At 33.8% G+C, this 19,795-nt stretch overlaps 2 protein-coding genes across 2 annotated transcripts; both read right to left on the bottom strand.

Annotated features, from left to right (window-relative positions):
• Positions 1-731: 731 nt before the first annotated feature.
• On the bottom strand, positions 732-4,465 carry LOC114738766 (two-component response regulator ARR12). The gene is made up of 6 exons (XM_028926833.1): positions 3,968-4,465; positions 3,264-3,416; positions 2,717-3,118; positions 2,539-2,615; positions 1,315-2,439; positions 732-1,208 (listed from the first exon to the last, which is right to left on the bottom strand). The coding sequence occupies exons 1-6, from the start codon at positions 4,095-4,097 to the stop codon at positions 1,161-1,163; spliced, it is 1,935 nt and encodes a 644-aa protein (XP_028782666.1). The 5' UTR covers positions 4,098-4,465; the 3' UTR covers positions 732-1,160.
• Positions 4,466-13,048: 8,583 nt separating this feature from the next.
• Positions 13,049-13,561, bottom strand: LOC114738765 (protein SMALL AUXIN UP-REGULATED RNA 10-like). The gene has a single exon (XM_028926831.1). It carries the CDS (start codon positions 13,559-13,561, stop codon positions 13,049-13,051), a length of 513 nt encoding a protein of 170 aa, XP_028782664.1.
• Between the last annotated feature and the right edge of the window lie 6,234 nt (positions 13,562-19,795).

A 19,795-nucleotide genomic window follows, 5' to 3' on the forward strand; every position in this document is an offset into this window, starting at 1 on the left:
TGCTTGTTTTTAATCAAAACTAATTATGTGAATTTTTGATATATTGTTTATTTTATAAAAACTCATAATATTAATATTAATGTTTTAAAATTCACTTGTTAAGATTTGATTTTCAAAAAAGTATACTGAGCACACAAAGTTGGGCATTTAAGTTCCGTCCTTAAGCATTGCATGTCATGATCTTCGTGGCAGTTTCGGTACTTTAATCTTTCGGTTATAAGTTATAACGATGGGGAAAAGGGAATGTAGGAAGAAAACACAAGCGCGCGCACGAACGGGGAGACACGGGGCTGACCGAGCTGGAAAGGTTTCCTTGAATCCTTGCTGCTCTCTTTTGCGCCTGCGTAAGATAGCAAGGATCACAACGGAAATAGTAGAGGCCAAAATTAAAATCCTTTAGAGGATTTTAATTTATGGAGCGTGAATGGCTCACTTGAATTAAATATCAGCACTTGCCTGAATTCGGCCATGGATTAAAGAAAGCAAAAGGGGAGAAGGTGATGTCATGAGATCAGCTTCGATATTTCATAATTTAAACAAGAAAAAGAATAATTAGTTGATATACATACTTGACATGCATGAGAAGTTCTCCCTTTTGTGACAAAAAGACGGCTTAAATTGCCAAAAAGGAAGAAAAAATATTGATTCTTTTGTAATTATTTTTTTACATTCGTTTTTTATAAAAAAAAAAATTGATTTTGTTTAAATCGCGGGAAAATGAAAAGGTAACGGATGAAAGCAGACATATTAGTCATTACAACATCTTTATTTCTGATGCACAGGGCTAAATAAAGCTATTATACAAGCAGTGACTTATTACTATAATAATAAATTCATGTCCTACAATGGGACAACACAATCATTCCCATCTTTGATTCAGCTTAATCATCTTATTTTGTGGATCCCTTCAAAAATTTGCTAGCAAAGCATGTCTCCGCAAACGACATAGTTAACTCCAGAATGGATTGTGGGGCCCACAGCCAACAATGCATTTCCATACAATGAGAAAACACAATCCTGGAAGTAATGATCTAAACAAAGCTAAACTAAACGAAAAAGGACCTTTCCGAGACGAAAGTAGAAACAAAGGGAACAGTGATTTGAACTTCACGCTACAAAACTCAACAAGCACGATGCTTATGCTGCCAAACTTTGCTTCATCAAATAGATGTTCCATCAGTGAAATCATCACACATGAAGTCTTGCTCCTGCATCACACGATCATGGTACAAAACAAACATTCAAAGTATCATCAGTACGCAGATCATTGTACCAGCATTGCAAAATAACATTGCTTAAATCAAATGTTGTTACCTGTTTCATCATTGCACTGACTAAGTCCTCCAATGAACCGACATTATTAGAGATGTGACTCCGTTGTGCCTTATGGGGGTCCATGATATATCCTTGATTTGGTTTCAGAGAGGGATCTCCGGCTGATTTTGTGAACCCCTCATGCTTCATTTCTAAGGGATTGCCAAAACTGTAGTCCAAGTTTCTGTGTAATCCTGGTGCATCAACAGCACCATTTACAGGAATCAAAGAGTCTAATGAATGCTCCTCCCATCCTTGATAAGCCACGTTTACTGTGTTGTTATTAGTGAAAATGGGTCCATGGGATTGCATATCTGCCAATGAATCATGGGTCCTAGTGGATAGTGAAGTGATGGCAGAAGCACCACTTGTACTCCCTCCATGAAGACAATCATTTGTTGGGTAAGAATTAGTGGGCATCCCTGATGACTGCACAGCGCTCGGCCAATTATCATTACACCTACCACTATGATTATCCATCAAAGGCAAAGAGAAGTCTGAATGTTGAGACGCTACTGAAGCAAGATTCTCATATCCTCTCCCACCTTGAGTGTCTTGAGAATTTCGTTCTAACAAGCTGTTGGTCGCGATACCCGCAAGTGGAGATCTAGAGCAACTAGAGTTCACTCTAGCTCTTGGATCAGGCAACTTGTTTGAGATGAGAGACATTGTTTTATCATCAAAACCAGTGGTAGGACCTTGAACAGAACTGACAACCTTATTGGCTTGTAACTGGTCAAGCCCTCCAGAAACTGGCATGCCCTGAAGCGACCCACTATTCTGATTCTGGCTGACATGAGCAATGGATGACTGGAACTTGAGAGGATCATTCATGGAGGAGTTGTTTAAATTCTGCGGATGACCCAACTGAAGAACTCCTGATGATGACAATCCATGAACACCAAGACCAGCAGGAGTGTTCAGTCTTCCAATCATCCCACTATACGGGAGGGACCGATAAACATTGTTCTGAAACTGCCCAGAAGCACTCAGTGGCTGAAGATGTTTCAACCCACCCAGAGATCCCACTCTCAAATAGGATGCATCCGTACTGCCTAAGGCCGCCACCATATTAGCCTGCTGGTTCGCTACACAGCTGATCCTCTTCAGATACAGCCTATATTTCTGCAGTCATCATCACAAAAACCAGCAAGTCTATCTCAATTTAATGAAAACATTTACTACATATAAATTGAGCTAAACCAGAAAGTGTTTGAAAATTGCCTGGAGATGGCTTGCCACGTTCTCCCTTGTGAGTTTCTCAACATTCATCAAATCCAGAATTTTTTTAGGCACGGCCTCTGCAACCAAGATGATTCATAAGATTGTTCATACAAAGCTTGTTAATTGGAGATCAAGATGGAGAATATACATATATATTGATAAAGATTGAAGCACATACTGTCAATGCCTAATTGATTAACAGCAGCAACAAACTTTCTGTGGAGCTCGACAGACCAAACAACACGAGGCTTCTTCTGTGCTGAAGGATCATCGTTGTCATGACCATGCTCATGCTCATCATCATCTTCATCATCCTGATCCTTCCTTTTCTTGGTGATCTTTCCATTTTGATCAGTAGACCCAGCTCCTGCTGAACCTAATCCATTGTTAGCACTACCAGAATGAGGCCTGTCTTGATTGCAAGTACTGTTTTTCTCCTTTGAGTCAAATTTCTTCCTCCTGATCACATGCTGCCAAATGTTCTTTAGCTCCTCAATTCGAACAGGTTTCAGAAGATAGTCGCAAGCCCCATGTGTAATGCCCTTCATCACCAGCTTGGTGTCGCCATTTGCAGACAACACTGAAATCACACGTTTTAATCAAGACCCAACAATGGTAAGGCTGGAAAACTCAAAATATAAAAATCCCAATTTTCAGAAGTCGCCAATAACTGATATAATAATGAGGAAAAGTGTTGAAAAAAATAGTGTACAGCCACGACTTACTTATGACAGGTAGGTCCATCTCGAGACCGACAAGCTCAAGAAGCTTAAATCCGTCCATGTCAGGCATATGAACATCACTAATAACCAGGTCGAACTTGTTTTTGTTTTCTCTTAGCATCTTCAAAGCTGTTATTGCCTGATTGGTCGTTGTTACTGCAAAATTTTCCGCCAAAATTAATAATTAATAAATATCAAAACACAATGTAATTGCAGAATGTCTCAAAAGAAATATTCCAGTCTTTAACATAATCCCAAAAGTCACTCTTAAGCTATTAGATCCTTAATTTAATGAATTCAAACAACATATAACAGATTTAATCACTGAAACCCAGGCAAGAACAAGCCCCCAAAGATGATGAAATGAATTGAAGTTATTGAAATGGAGGGAGTGAGAGTGGGGAAAAATAGATTGAAATTAACCGTCAAAGCCAACAATTGAACCCAATAACTTCGAAAATATAATCAAGCCTGAGCAAGAGATGAAAACTGAAGAAAGAGAGGAAGGATAGTCCGTGTGAAAAGTAGCTGAAACATTCCGTCAGATGTGTCGGTATTCGACAAGTTAAGTGAAGATGAACAGATTTTTTTTTTTTTTAACAGAAACGCTAACGGAATCTCAAAATCTGAAAAAACAAAACACATACGAAAACACAGATCCTTAAGCTTAGAGGGGGAAAAAGGCATCAAAAGCATTGGAAGCAAACCGTGATATTGGCATCTCCGAAGGAGAGTTTCCAACACCAAGAGACAAGTTGGGTCATCGTCAACAGCAAGAACACGCATTCCCACAGGAAATTGTCCTCTGGGTTCATCCGTTCTGGTTTCCACAGTCATTTTCTCGAACAGTTGATGAAAAAGTAAACAACTTTCAATTTAGAATAGAATAATCTCTCGGTTTTCTGGGTCTAAACCAAAACCCAGAATGTTCGCAAAGAAAGAGATACTGAGGAAACGATTTGCAAGGTCTAAGAATAAATCTCGAGTAGAATGAAGAGAAGCACCGTGATGTGGAGGAATAACATATGAAAATTAAACCAAAAAAACAAAAAAGTTAAACTTTCTCTTAACGGGGATATGTAACTGCGGAAAGAGAAAGAGATGGAATCGGTAACTATGTATGCACTGTCCTGTGAAAGCTGATTCAATAGCGCAGAGTGACAGAGATGGACGTTCTTTCTGGTTTTGGCTGGAAGAGGAATTTTCCAGTCCTCTAAGTCTTCAAAGAAAAACAGGAGAACGTGGCCGTGCTTGATGTTACACCAGCTTTTAATAAGTTTTATATTTATAAATATATATATGCACATAAATTTAGATTTCCACCCATGATATAATTTTTTTCCCCAGAAAACTCCATGCATGATATACTTGTGTTACACAACAACGATGAAAAAAAAAAAAAGATCTGTCACCCAAAAAAAAAAAACAAGATCTGAGTGTTATTTTATTAAAAAATTCTGGAGATTCGTATCCCGAAAAGGGCAAAAAAATATATGAGGAGATTGGCGCGTGAAATCAAGCTCCGGCAAGAAAAGTGACATTTGTGCTTTGGACAGTAATTAGATTCAATGATTCAGGAATCAGAGCCGCATCCATCTTTGGAATTAAAATTTTGACTTTGGAAGCACGGCTAACACATTTTACTGCTTCCATATGGCCAAAAAAAAATGTCATTACTGGCATTTGGAGGGCCTTGTTTTAAGCATAGTTAGGGGAAAAATTGTCCATACCCTGAGATTCAGGGCTTTGATCGCCTAGCTATGATTGGGAAGAAATATACCATTCATGTGCAATCTCTGTATTGCTGCACTTGACAGTTTGATGTTGAATTTTGCATTTAAAACTTCTATTTTTCCTGAATACCCGAAGTGCCTAAAATAGCCAGCTTTCTTTTCCAGTTGAAACTGTGCATTTATGTGTCTTCATCAAGTGGATCCATGAGGATCTTGTTGTGGAAGTCGTCCTTTTGAGTTTTGATATATTAGAATCCCGGGCCCTCTGCTCTGAATTTCCATGGAGTACCTGCTTAGCATTTACAGTGACAAATAACATTTAAAATGTTAGTGTTGTGTAAGTGTACTTTATGTATGTGCGTGTCGTGTGTGTTAGTGATTTTATTAGAAGTTGACCGTGGACTTTTCCAACGTGACTGTCATTGTTATAATAATGTTATCAATCTTCTTCTACCTAAAGTTTTCATATCACTTGTCAATTTAGGTTGGTAAAGGAGACCCAGGTCAATGGGAAAATGCATGTACATGAGTTATGATTATGCCAGCGTCAAGTAAAGGTGATATGAAAATAAAAGTTTAAACGTATTATGCAAGTGTTTTGTTAATTTGGTTACTTCTTTTCATTCCGACTTTTGGATAAAAAAAAATTAGAGTTTTGTCGAGAAATAAATTAAAGATTAAGAAAATCTATATTCATAATACTACCTCTGGTCCTAATTTTAAAACATGTTAGTAGTTAATAACAACGCTTTAGATGCTCATAATAAGAATAGATTGGGTATTAACAATTTTTTCCAAATTCCAAATTAGTCCCTTAAAACTGATTTTTTAAATTCAGTGGGGGATTTGAGCATGGAAACTAAATTTAAAAGGGATTTTCGACTGATATGTGTGTGTGTGTGTGTATTGTCTTGCTAAAAAGAAGAAAGAGGCGTACGTGAGAAAACAACAAAATGGATGGGGTGCAGGCGGCCAATGTATTGACTATTGAGCACGCTGGCTTTAGGGGCCCTTCGAGACAGATGTCCGTACCCTTTTAAGGGGAAAAAAAATCATATAAAAAAATGAAGAGTTAATTAAAAAGAAAATTAAATAAGAAGGGGGCTGCGACGATAGGGTGAGGAGTGAGGAGTGAGGGGATAAAAAGGCGCCTCAATGTGAACGGTGCGCCCCCAATATCTGCTAAACTCAACGCCCGCATCTCTAAGTGACACATACGTAGAAACCCACTTCCTCCGTAGTCACACCTCTATCATCACCATCTAGTCTTTTTTATGCTAAATGTAAGAATAAGATTCATTCCTATAGTATAAATTATACTCCTCCGCTCCTTAATATAGGATCCAATTGTTGAGTTGATTTTGGTCCTAAATATAAGACCCATTTATCATATTTATCAATTTTTTCTAAATTACCCTTATGGATACTCCCTCAACCATAATCAAATAGAAGAAGAAGAAGGGGTATTAAGAAAGATGATTATGGTATTTTAGAAAAAATATGTCACATTTCTTATAATTAACTAACTTACCTAACTTTCTTAATCTAATCAAATTAGTTAAATGGATCTTATATTAAAGATCGGAGGAGTATTATAATTTAAATCTTATATTTAGGATGGAAGTAACGTATTCCAATCCAAAAAAAATAAAAGTAATAATAGCACTGCAATTTAAGACCTCATTGTCAATCTGTCATAATCCTTTTTATTATAATCAATATATACGTACATTTGTTTCTATATACTACTTCCGATCCTAAATATAAAAACTAATTGATTAATTTGAATATATCAGAAAAATAAGTCAAGTTAGTTATTTATAGTAAATAGATGTTTTTTTTTCTAAAATATTTCTGCTAATCAAGTTTATTAACTAGAATTATCATTATTAGAAGGACTATCTTGAAGAAAAAATAGTTAAATATGAAAAGAAAAATTAATGAGAATCTTATATTTAGAATCAAAATAAAAATTAAACAATACTACCTCCGGTCCTAATTATAAGAGTTAGTTGACTAATTTGAGGGGATCAAGGAAAAAAGTAAAGTTAGTTATTTATAATAAATATGTATTGTCTTTCCTAAAATATCCTTGCCAATCAAGTATATTGGCTAGAACTATCATTATTAGAAGGACTACCTTGAAAAAAAATACACAAACATGAGAGATAAAGTGGATTGGGATCTTATATTTAGAACCAAAATAAAAGTCAAAGAAGATTTTATATTAAGAACCGGAGGTAGTATCTTATACTACCTCCGGCCCTAATTATAAGAGTTAGTTGACTAGTTTGAGGAAATTAAGGAAACAAGTTAAATTAGTTATTTGTAATAGATAAGTGTTGTTTTTCCTAAAATATCTTTACTAATCAAGTGTATTGGTTAAAGCTACCATTGTTAAAAAGACTTTCTTAAAAAAAATACATAAATATTAAAAAAAAGTAAATTAAAATTTTATATTTAAGATTAAAATAAAAATTAAACAAGACTTTATATCCCTTCCTCTGCTTCAAAGTCCAAACTTTTCATATTATAAAAAGGATCACTCCCCTTTTTCTTGCTATTATGATTCAGATCGAGATTTTGGCATCATGTAGGCCCCACCTCCCCGGTCTCCACCTCATTAATTACTTAATCCACGCACACATTAACGTTGACCCACCATCACAGTTATATTTAATACCCCCTCGCTTGCTTCCTCAATCTCTGCCAGTTCACAACATACCTCCTGTGTTTTCTGTTTTCCGACCCCAAACCAAAAAGAAGAAGAAGAGTATAACAGATTTACAACTCGATCTCTCTCCGCTTTTTGCGTTGATCATTCCTTACACAGGCAAGGTTATTTAGTCGATCGAGTTGAAATATCCCAAGTCAGGGCCTTGGATTTAGAGGCTGAGTTCCAATGGGATGGCACATATGTGAAGTGAAATCTTAATATCTATTATGGATGGCTCATCAAGATAAGAACAAACCTTTGTGGTGCTTCCTAATGAATGGATGGGTTTGTACGGAGGGAGATATAATCAAATAATAATGAGGAGGAGGGAGATCCTGTAATCATGCGTGACATTTGTCCTCCATTTAAAAATAATTTACCCAAATGAATGGTGGCCTTTATTTTTATCCAATCACACAATATCAAGGGCCTTTTAATTAAATATGGCCCCATCGAGCATCCACTACGAGAGAGGACGACGCAGAGCTGGCTGGGTGGAAGTGGAAATGAAGGAATATAGAAAGACAGGGCTGCTTTTAACATCACATGTTGGAGGATCGTGACGCATAGGAAACAAGATCCCAATATGACCTGATTATTGATAATAATAATAATAACAATAATGTGATTTATTATTATGTAAAACCAACATCATTGACCCTCCACTTATGATTCATTCTGCATTAATTAATTATATGTTCCAGATCCTCTATCGCCACCATATCTTGCGATTCCTTCCATATGTTCTCATCACTCACATGACTTCCCTCCCTTCCCTTTCCCCCACAAACAACGAATATCCATCCCTCTCTCATCTGTATGCTGCATCTATGATCTAAATTTAGCACTCCTCATCTGTTTCTTAATATAGAACCTAATTGTTAAGTTAATTTTATCCTAAATATAAAATATATTTCTTATATTTATTAATTTTTCTAAATTATCCCTATGGATACTCTCTCAATCATAATCAAGTAAGTAAAAGATGGAGGATATTAAAAAAACGATTATGATGTTTTAGAAAAAATATGTCATATTTCTTATAATTAATTAACTCACTTAACTTTTTTAATCTAATCAAATTAATTAAATAGGTTTTGTGTTAAGAATAAAAGAGTATTGAAATACAATATCACGAGAAACGCGATTGGTCTTCCTTGTAATTTTGGGCACAAGTTATGTAACGAGCCCAGTCACTATTCTTTCGGCCGAAGAAAATGAAAAAGGAAAGTCCAAACCAACGGAGATTATAAGTTGATTTTGGACCAAATTCCATTTCTTTTCTTCCTTTCCGCCGTTTATACCGTATTACGGACAACACATGCCAGCGTGATGAAACTTTCAGTCCGTCGTTTATTCGAGGCCCATAACTACAGAAACTGGGCCTGCAGATTTGGGCCTGCCCCATTTTCAGATAATCCTTTGTGTTTAGCGCATAACTAACCCTTGTTATTATCTAACTGCCCCACCTATGCGTGGATTTATTTACCAATTGTTTGTCGTATAACTAAGCCTTGTTGTTACTGTTTCTATTACTAACTTACTATCATTTTTATTTTAAATTTATATTTAAATTCAACATCCATTTATTTTGATTTGATTAAATATAGATACTATAAGTACTTGGGTTTAGGTATGATAGGGAATACTAATTTTTTAAAAAGTTATTGTTGTTTTGAGAAAGAAATGATAATCACTTAATAAAACATATTAAAAACAGAGTGAGATATAATATTATGGCTGGGATAGATAATCCTCCTCCGATCCTTAATATAGGACCCAGTTCTTGAGTTGGTTTTGGTCCTAAATATAAGATTCATTTCTCATATTTATCAATTTTTTATAAATTACTCCTATGGATACTCTCTCAAATATAATCAAATAGAAGAGGGAGAAGGGGTATTAAAGAGGATAATTATGGTGTTTTAGAAAAAATGTGTCACTTTTCTTAAAATTAACTAACCTACCTAACTTCCTTAATCTAATCAAATTAATTAAACGGGTCTTATATTAAGAAACGGAGGAGTAGTAGTGTAGAAGCAGTCACGCGACATTATCTTAATTAATTAGGCTTGTTAGTGGAGCTCGCCCCTTTTGACCATGACCAGCACATATACCACATTATAATATCATTTGAGGCTTTCCGCTTCACACTTGTTCCTGCAAGTTTCCCAAGGCTGTGTTTAATCGTCTTTCTTTTCTCTCTTTTAATCAATTACTACCCCTATTACACGTCATTAATTACAAATATTACCTCTAGTCTTTAACATAAGATATAGATTGTAGTGTAATTTACACTGCAAACTAAATTTTATATATAGGATCAGAGTAGTGTGTATCAAAACTGCTGTATTAATTATATATACATATCAGAAGATTCAAATAGGATCAAAAGTATCTTCTAAAATAATAAGGAGAATGGTAGGTTTATCGTTGATTCTGTGAGTTTTGCTTGATCCAGATATCAACTACTTTAATTTCAGGATCTATTTTAATCAGAATTAACACGTAGTGTACGTAATCAACACGTATGCAATTATTTTGCGTGTTTTCTTCCTACAAGTTTATGTAAAATTTGAACTATAGATCGCATCATTTATTCCCTGATATGAATAACGTGACTTATTATTGTTGTTATTGTCATGACGGCACATAATTGTTGATATGAAGGAATAGCAGCTAGCTAGCTAGCCGCCTTTGATGTTTACCCATTAAACGCTACTTGTGGATTTTTATCTGCGTTGCAACAATAGACAGAGATTTTGGATAAAATTACCAACAAATGAAGAAAATAAAGAAAGAAATTATAGGAGGTTTTATTTCCAATTCCTGCGCCTCCATGATAAATTATTGGAATAATAATGCAAAGAATTAATTGACATAGAAAAGTCAACCATTTGATACTGCGATAACACGCAAACAAATTAAAGGAGATTGCTAAACTGATCTCCTGGTCTTTTCGTTATGATAAACTATTTTAACATGCAAAGAAAAAGGAACAAAAGGAGGGGGAAGCAAATTAAACTACATTCACACACACACACATATACACCGAATCCTAATGTGTCACTGTATTTTCATGATAAGCTTTTTACATCTTCTGGGATGAAAAACTGCAAAACAACAGAAAAAAAAAAATCCTTGGCCATGTTTAGACGCCATATATAGCGTGCTGATAAGTAAGGCTCCTGCAAAAGCCATGATTTTTCATTTTTCATTTTACGAATTCTTTTGAGTATAAAACCATGTCGTTGCCTAGATATGATCAAGATTGACCGGCAAATGCTCTGTTTTTTTCTTATTAATAATTATCTGTTCATCAATGTAATATCTGGGAAAAAAAGAAACAATCGCGGCAGAAGATTTTCATTTTTTGTGCTTTGATGTGAATGAATAAAATGCAAAGGGCTAACCCAACAGATTGTGAAGTTTACATTGTTTCAACTTTGATGAGAAAATGACAGAAAAATGATTCATAAATTTTAAAATTCTCAAATGGTCATCTAAATAAGTAAAATTATGAGAGTTCTTAATATCGTTACATGATTTGTAATTGGGTTACTGAAATTGTAAAAATCTTACTTTTTGAATTCTCAAAAAATTGTTGTTGAATGTTATATCGAACTTGTTAATAGTATTGCAGAACTTGTTAACCACATTACTGAAGTTGTAAAAATGTCACTTTTTGAATTTTTTGAAATACTTGTTGTTAACTGTTATACCGAACTTATTAATCGCATTATTGGACTTAAAAAAATCTCCAAAAAAATAGTTTCCAGCCACCGGCAATGACCATTGACGCACCTAAATTCTAACGGCTGTCACTGACACCGAAGCTCTCCAACCGATGAGAATGTTTGGTTTTTTTAAAAAAATATAAGGCAATATGGTCATTTTAGCAAATTTACAAATGTCAATTTGGTCTCTTATACTTAAATTGAAATTTTGCTTATTTTGATAACCATCTGGGGATTTCATTATTTAACTATCATTTTTCAGTCCTTTTTTTTCATTTAAAAATGTAAGAATAAATTCGCCAAACCAGCCCCAAACTCTTTCTTAATTAAAGACCCCCTTTTTATCAATTATTTACAATTTTGGATCATTTTTAAGGTTGGCAAGGAATAAAAAGGGATCCAGAAGGTTCTTTGACTTTTGACTTAGATGAAATATATATGATACTCCTCCGATCCTTATTATAAGACCCTATTTGACTTTTTATTTGGTCCTAATTATAAGACCCCAATCCATTTTGTCTTTATATTTATGCATTTTTTTCCAGATAATCCTTCTAATAATGATAGTTTTAGCCAATATACTTAATTAGCAAGGATATTTTAGGAATGACAACACTTATTTATTATAAATAACCAACTTAACTTACTTCCTTAATCTCCTCAAATAAGTCAATTGGGTCTTATAATTAGGACCGGAGGAGTACAAAAAATTTCTCTCACAATTAAGTATGACTAGATGTGGTGCAATGAAGTTAAATAACCTGTAACGAAGGGAATTAAACGTTGAAGTTGCTGCTCGGGTGTGTTGAGAGCTGGATAAAGATAATCATTTCTAGAGATTTGTATGAAGAACGTATCATTTTTCATTAAAAAAAAATTAGACATTCCATCTTCTGAAACCAATGCTCTTGATGTAATTTGACGCGCAATAATTTTTATGTATCTATTATGGATCTGCACCCCGGAAAGGATAAACCTTTTGAATCTTATTAACTAAAGAAACACGACTTTAACGTAACCCAAGCATACCACAACATGGAAGGACACTTTAAATAAATCGATTCTGTAGGATGTAAGCGCGATGGTTAATTTGGTTTCAGAAAAGGAAAAAATAAAATCGATTCAGTTTTACGAACACAGTATCAATTATATGTATGTCACGCCTTCTCTTATTACTGCTTGTAAAGAAAACACGGCATAATCAGTCCCAAATTATAAAATCAATCAATGCATTAATCATATTAGCTGCTGGTTAAGTTAAACGAGGTACGACGAAGTTGTCTTGAAAAAAACAAAGAAGAGAACAGAACGGAAAATCATTACCAAAAACATGCATTAATCTATACATCGGACAATATGTCAGTTGGAATATCTAAAGCTTGTAACTGAAACCTAGATTTGAGTTAGCCATATATAGATAGATGCTTTTCCTCTCCTCTCCGACGACGTCCATGAACAAGAAAATAAAAACAGGCACGTGCCTCTTGTCATGATCAATATCCATCCCAGGTTTATGTATTTTTACAGGTATATATATCATTATTCACAACACTAAGCTCTGGGACATCGTGATATATATATATATATATATATATATATAGTCTAAACATACAATCTGCAGGGGCTTAACAGCTCGTAATCCGCAGTACCAGTATGGTTAGAAAGATTGGAAAGAGGACTGTGCATCAGTGAGTTTGGATAACTCTTAGGATGAAAGGAGCAAGCCCATGACGCAGAACTCATCTTATCTTCTTCCATCTCTATCTCCATCTCCGCCACAGCGTCGCAGAAGAGATTAACATCACAAGGAAGCCTAATAGGCCCATCGTTTCTGAATCCATACTCGCTCTCTGCGTCATCCAGAAGCTCCTTGAACACTGGGTGATTAGCTAGCTCTATCTTCACCAAGAATCTCTCTCTCTGGGGTCCCACATACACCCAGAAGCATCCCTCCGGAGCCATCTGCTTCTTCTTATTTTGTTTCTTTCCCAAGGATTCTCGAACCATGGAGACTATGTTGGAGCTGCGACGTCGTCTGCTTCCCCCTCTGCATCGCTTGCATCGCCCCCAAACACTCTTGCACTTCTCCTTCACGCTCTCCATAACTAGTTCCATCCCTTGATCGCAGCTAGCGACTGTATGAGACCTGTGTTTCTGGGATCAAGAGGTGGACTTGATAGAGAACATGGACAGAGACATGGCGGTTAGGGTTTCTTTTGGTGGGGATGGGTGGGAACTTTTGGAGGAGATGAAAGAGGAAGAGAGAGGCGTGTATATAATATGGAGGGATTTTGACTGCTTGCTTTCTATCTCAGCATGGTCGTCTGAGTCTAAGCCTCACGAATTGACGACCTCTTAAATTATTATTATTCTGTTTAATTATAAACGCCGTTTGATTTTGAACGAACGAGTTCAACATTGAAGAAAGTGCAATATCCTAGTTTAATTTATCAATAGTTTACATAATTTAACAAGGCCAATTAATTATATAAGGGGGTTTATTGATTTAGTTGGAAATATTACTATAATTATACTTATAACACTACGTATTTATGCATCATGTCAAATATCTGTATATCACGAGGGGGCTTTTTCTGCAGAAATTAATTGTAGTATTGACGATGGAAGTGATTAGCAATGTGACTTTGCAACGGGGGCAGAAGAAAAATGGAACCCACAGTCGTCATTCACTGTTAATTTTCGCTCCTTTCAGACCAAAACTACGATATTGCGTCACTTAATGAAACTTAATCCAATGCATGCATCTAATTAAGTTTCAAAAGCGGAACCATAAATAAAATAAATAATTTCTCCTTTTGCCGCAATTTACTAACTTTCAACGTTAAGAGCGGCTCCCTCATTTCTCCAGTCAATCATTCCATGCAATATGCATCTAATTCCCCGTCAGTCACAAAGGGACCTACACAATATATCAACTCGATCAGATAATTTTTAGAAAAATTGGAGAAATTTTCTAATTGAAATTTTTATTAATAAAAAAGGGAACTATGCAAAATGTGCAGAAATAAAATGCGTATTTTCTGTTGGTAAAAACTTATGTCTACTTTTTACTAATCAAATTTTCAACGGAATTTTTTTTTGGGACAGAAACAAGTGGTTTACAATAATACAAAGTTCGGTGCGGACATAAGGAGTCATCAATTATCATTACCAAATGCATATCCGCGGACCGGCAATGGGGCCCGCCACGTGCCCGTCGGTTTTGAAAGTGTTAAGGAGATCAGTTATTGACTCCTTAGGATTTTTCTTTCTTTTTTTTTAATGAAAAGGATGCGTTGAACATTTCAATCAATGCATACATCCGCTGTTGAAAAGGAAAATACCTCTGCTTCAGATCATCGTGTTTTAGTTGTATTTTATTTTTAGTCTCTCAGATTTATTTTTTATGTTTTCCTGTCCTTTTTATTTGTTGTATCCAAAATATTAATTCATATAATTTAAAAATACTTAGAAAGATTCCTATCACACCCAATCAATGTTAACTTTGATATAAAGTCAGCTTCCTACCAAAATTTTGATCTGATAATGAAGCAAGCATTTCCTTTTCAAGTCATCACATTGTTTTTTCCTAATCATGATGTTTAACGGTGTCAGATTTGTGCACGTCAGTCAAATTGACAACGTTTGCGCTAACTAGACTAGATCATCGTCCTTTTTAAAAGGACTGGCATTTCACGCAAAGCAAATAAACTGTCTCAAAGACTAATGAAATAAACTATAAATACAGGAAAGTAAATCCTATTAAATATAAAGACCTGATATGTTTTCCCATTAATTAATAATTAGTTTCTCCAATGTCACAATGTTCGCCCAATATTTCCACAAACTGACAAAGCAAGCATGTTTAAATATTTAATAATTTATTTTTAATCGGACTGAAGTGACGTGTCGGTCAAAAGAAGGGTAGCAGCTAGAACATAGAAACTCCATTAGGCAGGCACACAATGGCATGGAATGTTGGATTGTACAAACTAATGCCTCACACACACCCATGATTTATTTGGCGCAAGTAATAAATTGCATTAGCTTCATAATACTTATATACATTAAAATGATGAATAATTCAAGAAAAAAATTGAAAATAAATCTCTTATTACAAATTTAATTTCTAAGTAGCCCTTAGAACAGTTGATTGTATAAGAAAATACTAGTTACATACAAAGAAAAGTAAGTTAATTACACACACAAAAAAGATAGCTTGCACAAAACATTATTTAGATTTAAGGGATTACTTTATACACAGGGAAGATAACTTCCAGAATTTTATTTGCATAAAGAAAAATTGAGTTGCACGTTGCATAAAATAAAATTATTACATATAAGGGAAGATAAATCAGACACAGAGAAAATTAAGTTGTACACAATAAAAGTTAAGTTGTACAAAATCTTTTAATCCCATTTACCATCAGTGGGAGATTTATCCCCAGTTTCTCATAATTCAATTCAGTTTATCAGAGTTACTTAGAACTTGATAAAAATTTATTACATATGCAGTCTTATTATTCTATCATTCAAACCAGCCATTTTCTCTTTACACTAATTAGTAATTACTTGATATCACCTTGTATAGTATTTTTTTGGTTCTAAGAGTAAGACTCTTATTGTCATGCAAATTATATTACAAAATAAATTTTATATTTAAAATTAAAAAGATATCTTGTTTGAGCGAACGATATTGGTCAAACGCTGCAGTAAATCATTATTGGCTACTTTTCGCTCGCTATTGCCAAGCTGACAGGTACTATTATTGTCACTATCACCCATCATTTATTATGATAATAGTCTTGCTTGAATTCATGATCAATAAACATGTTTATCTGTAAATCGAAATAAAACTTACCTTATATACTTATTCTGTGTTACGAAAATTAAGATCAAAAAGTCCACATATAAGTGATTTCAAACATTCCGTGTATATCAGAACGTTTTGGTGAACCAAAAGATTTGAACATTAAACTAGCAAGAAACTCCTCTGCACAATTATTGAACTCCATACGCGTCATTCATTGAATAAACTATCAAAATTCTAATGCACTGTCATCTCTTTCCCTTGCCAAAACAATACACCGTATAAATTCAAATAATACTACTTCCGCTTTTCAATATAAAGGCTAGTTGACTAATTTGAGTAGATTAAGAAAATTAGTTTAATTATTTGTAATAAATAGGTTTTGTTTTTCCTAAAATATCTTTACTAATTAAGTGCACTGGTTAGAACTACCATCATTACAAGGATTATATTGGGAAAAATAAATAAATATGAGAGACAAATAGATTTAGGTCTTATATTTAGGACCAAAATAAAGTCAAATAAGTTATTATATTAAGAACCGAAAGTAGTATAAGATTTAGTTTTTCGTTTAAATTGAACTATACAGATTAGCTATCATAAATATAGAAAGTACGTAGAAGTAAATAAATTAAGGCGTGCTCCGGTAAATAAATAAATAAATTAAGGCGTGCAGGACGTAACAGTTTAGATTCGATCAAAGTAGGAGGGGGAGAAATAATAATAATAATAACAACAACGATAATAATCTCCTCCTTAATATAAAACTTATTTAAGTAATTTGATTAGATTAAAAAAGTTAGGTAAGTTAGTTAATTATAAGAAATGTGATACATTTTTCTTAAAAAACCATGATAATCCTTTTTAATACTTTTTCTCCCTTTTTTACTTGATTATGGTTGAAGGAGCATTAATAGAAGTAATTTAGAGAAAATTGATAAATATAAGAAATGAGTCTTATACTCCTCCGGTCCTAATTATAAGACCCAATTGACTTATTTGAGGAGATTAAAGAAGTAAGTTAAGTTGGTTATTTATAATAAATAAGTGTTGTCATTCCTAAAATATCCTTGCTAATTAAGTATATTGGCTAAAACTATCATTATTAGAAGGATTATCTTGGAAAAAAATACATAAATATAAGAGACAAAATGGATTGGGTCTTATAATTAGGACCAAATAAAAAGTCAAATCGAGTCTTATAATAAGAACCGGAAGAGTATTTAAAACCGAAACCAATTCAATAATTAGGTTTTATATTAAAAATTGGAGGGGTAATATACTGCAGGGGCCTTCAGGTTTAGAACGGGGACTATTGATATTGATTGGTCAAATTAGTCGCATTAATCACTGCGCCTACTTGTCAATGCATACACATTACGAAAGATGAGGCTTCGACTATTATCACGTCAACGGCGTAACTCTTCCCCAGTTCCCCATTCCTTTCCAGCTTTTCCTTCTCACGTCACTTTTTGAAATCATTTTTCAAATTAAACATATCTCTTAATTAATTAGATTAATTAAAAACTCAATTATAATTTATTAACGTGATTGTACATATCAGACTACCTAGGATCATATATTGAAATTATATTTTACACACAAACATTAGGGCTAAATTGAAAATTATAGCTATTTTCGTAATTTTAGAAAAAAAATGTTCAAACACGTTAGAGAAAAACTAGATTCAGGTTTCCAACGTTACCATGAGTCTAAATTCGAAAGCATGTAGTGATTGATGCATAAATATACATATTAAGAATAGTATTAATAACTTATAAATATTGTGACTTTCTATATATAAATTTTGATACACACATGTCGTCAGACATTAGGAAAAAAGATTGTTAGACTCCGTTTTTTAACGGGAAGAAAATAAAATAAAGGCTGTGTGTATTTAAAGCAAAATGAAAATTAAAATGTTGAAATCGAAATACAGAGCAAACCGCCTTTGACTTTTGGATCATCGTGTCCATCAAATGACAATTAAAATTTTATCCTCTATATTTGAAACTTTCTTTCCATATTCTCTGGACTCAGTTTTTTCCCCCTCAAGTTCCATTAGAGCTAGCTGTAAAAATGTAATAAAATGATTGACGTAATTTTTCTTAATAATACCTAAATATTATACTCCTCCGGTCCTAATTATAAGACCCAATTGACTTATTTGAGGAGATTAAGGAAGTAAGTTAAGTTGGTTATTTATAATAAATAAGTGTTGTTATTCCTAAAATATCCTTGCTAATTAAGTATATTGGCTAAAACTATCATTATTAGAAGGATTATCTTGGAAAAAATACATAAATATAAGAGAGAAAATGGATTGGGTCTTATAATTAGAACCAAATAAAAAGTTAAATTGGGTCTTATAATAAGGACCGGAGGAGTACATATAATAACAAATTACTAATCGTCTGCAATTAATTTTTCATAATTAAAATTGACTCGCTGAGTCTTTTCTTATCTTTTTTTAAGTGTTTTTTTTTGTGGTGTCCCAAAAGCCAGGTCACGTCGGTCAAAAATTGGAGGAGGAATGAAAGGATTGACAGCAGAATTTCACCTAATGCCCTCTATCCTTTTTCCCTGTCTGCTGCTTCTTCCTTCCCAACCAAAACAAAATACTCTTCATGCACTTAATATATGAACTAATTAATTAATTTGAGTAGATTAAAAATATTAATTAAATTAGTTAATATGATATGTTTTTTTTTTCTAAAATATCATAAGCATCTTTTTTAATTCTTTCATTCTCTCTTATACTTGATTATTATGGGAGGAATATCAATAAGATTAAATTAAAAAAATATAAATATGAAATAAGTCGTACATATATCACAATGTTAATTTCTTAGTTAGGTCATATATTAAGAACGGATGAGTATTATATATCCAACAATCCTTTCTCTTCCCCTGTTTGGGTCAAAACAAGAAGAATGTAAAACCAGCCAACTAATTTTGCAAACTGAAGTTGTGAAAATTCAAGAACCAGAATGAAGTCAAATAAAATATCTCGAGAGCCGCAATTAGATGGGGTTCCCATTCGGTGCTCATCACCTGATGAGCAATTTGGACTGTTCAGATTAGATCTGGATGGTCCAGATTTAATATTATTAAATAATTATTTAAAATAGAAAAAATTATATTTTTAAAAAATAATAGTTAAGAGATTATCTTTATTTTTTTATCCTATACCTATTAAAATAATAATTAAAAAATAAAAAATAAAAATAAATCTGGACCGTCCAGATCATATCTGGACTGTTCAGATCTGATGAGCATTAGGTGCTCATCAAAACTAATGAGCACCCAATGTAAATCCAATTAGATGTGGACTGTGTGGATCGCGGAAAATAGCTTAAAGGGCAAATCAGAAATTGTCACCAAGGCTTGTAAAGCTCTCCGTCATTTTCTCTTCCAGGGGTGGGTGAGAAAATTACCGAAGTTGACTATCTTGTGCAAGCTTGAACGACTTTCTTGTCCTCTTTCCATTTTCTAACCACATGAAAGCTTTTCCAGTTTTCACCTATCCCCCTTAATTA

The sequence above is a fragment of the Neltuma alba genome, unplaced genomic scaffold, assembly GCF_004799145.2.
Source record: "Neltuma alba isolate B1F8T4 unplaced genomic scaffold, ASM479914v2 tig00013681_pilon, whole genome shotgun sequence".
In the NCBI taxonomy this organism is placed as follows: domain Eukaryota; kingdom Viridiplantae; phylum Streptophyta; class Magnoliopsida; order Fabales; family Fabaceae; genus Neltuma; species Neltuma alba.

Excerpts from the sequence above, each read along its gene's own strand:
- LOC114738766 (XM_028926833.1), bottom strand. The coding sequence starts at position 4,097 with ATGACTGTGGAAACCAGAACGGATGAACCCAGAGGACAATTTCCTGTG. Across the intron at positions 2,616-2,716 it reads TAATCAATTAGGCATTGACA|AGGCCGTGCCTAAAAAAATT; the intron begins GTATGTGCTTCA and ends TCTTGGTTGCAG. Across the intron at positions 2,440-2,538 it reads ACGTGGCAAGCCATCTCCAG|AAATATAGGCTGTATCTGAA; the intron begins GCAATTTTCAAA and ends TGATGACTGCAG.
- LOC114738765 (XM_028926831.1), bottom strand. The coding sequence starts at position 13,561 with ATGGAACTAGTTATGGAGAGCGTGAAGGAGAAGTGCAAGAGTGTTTGG.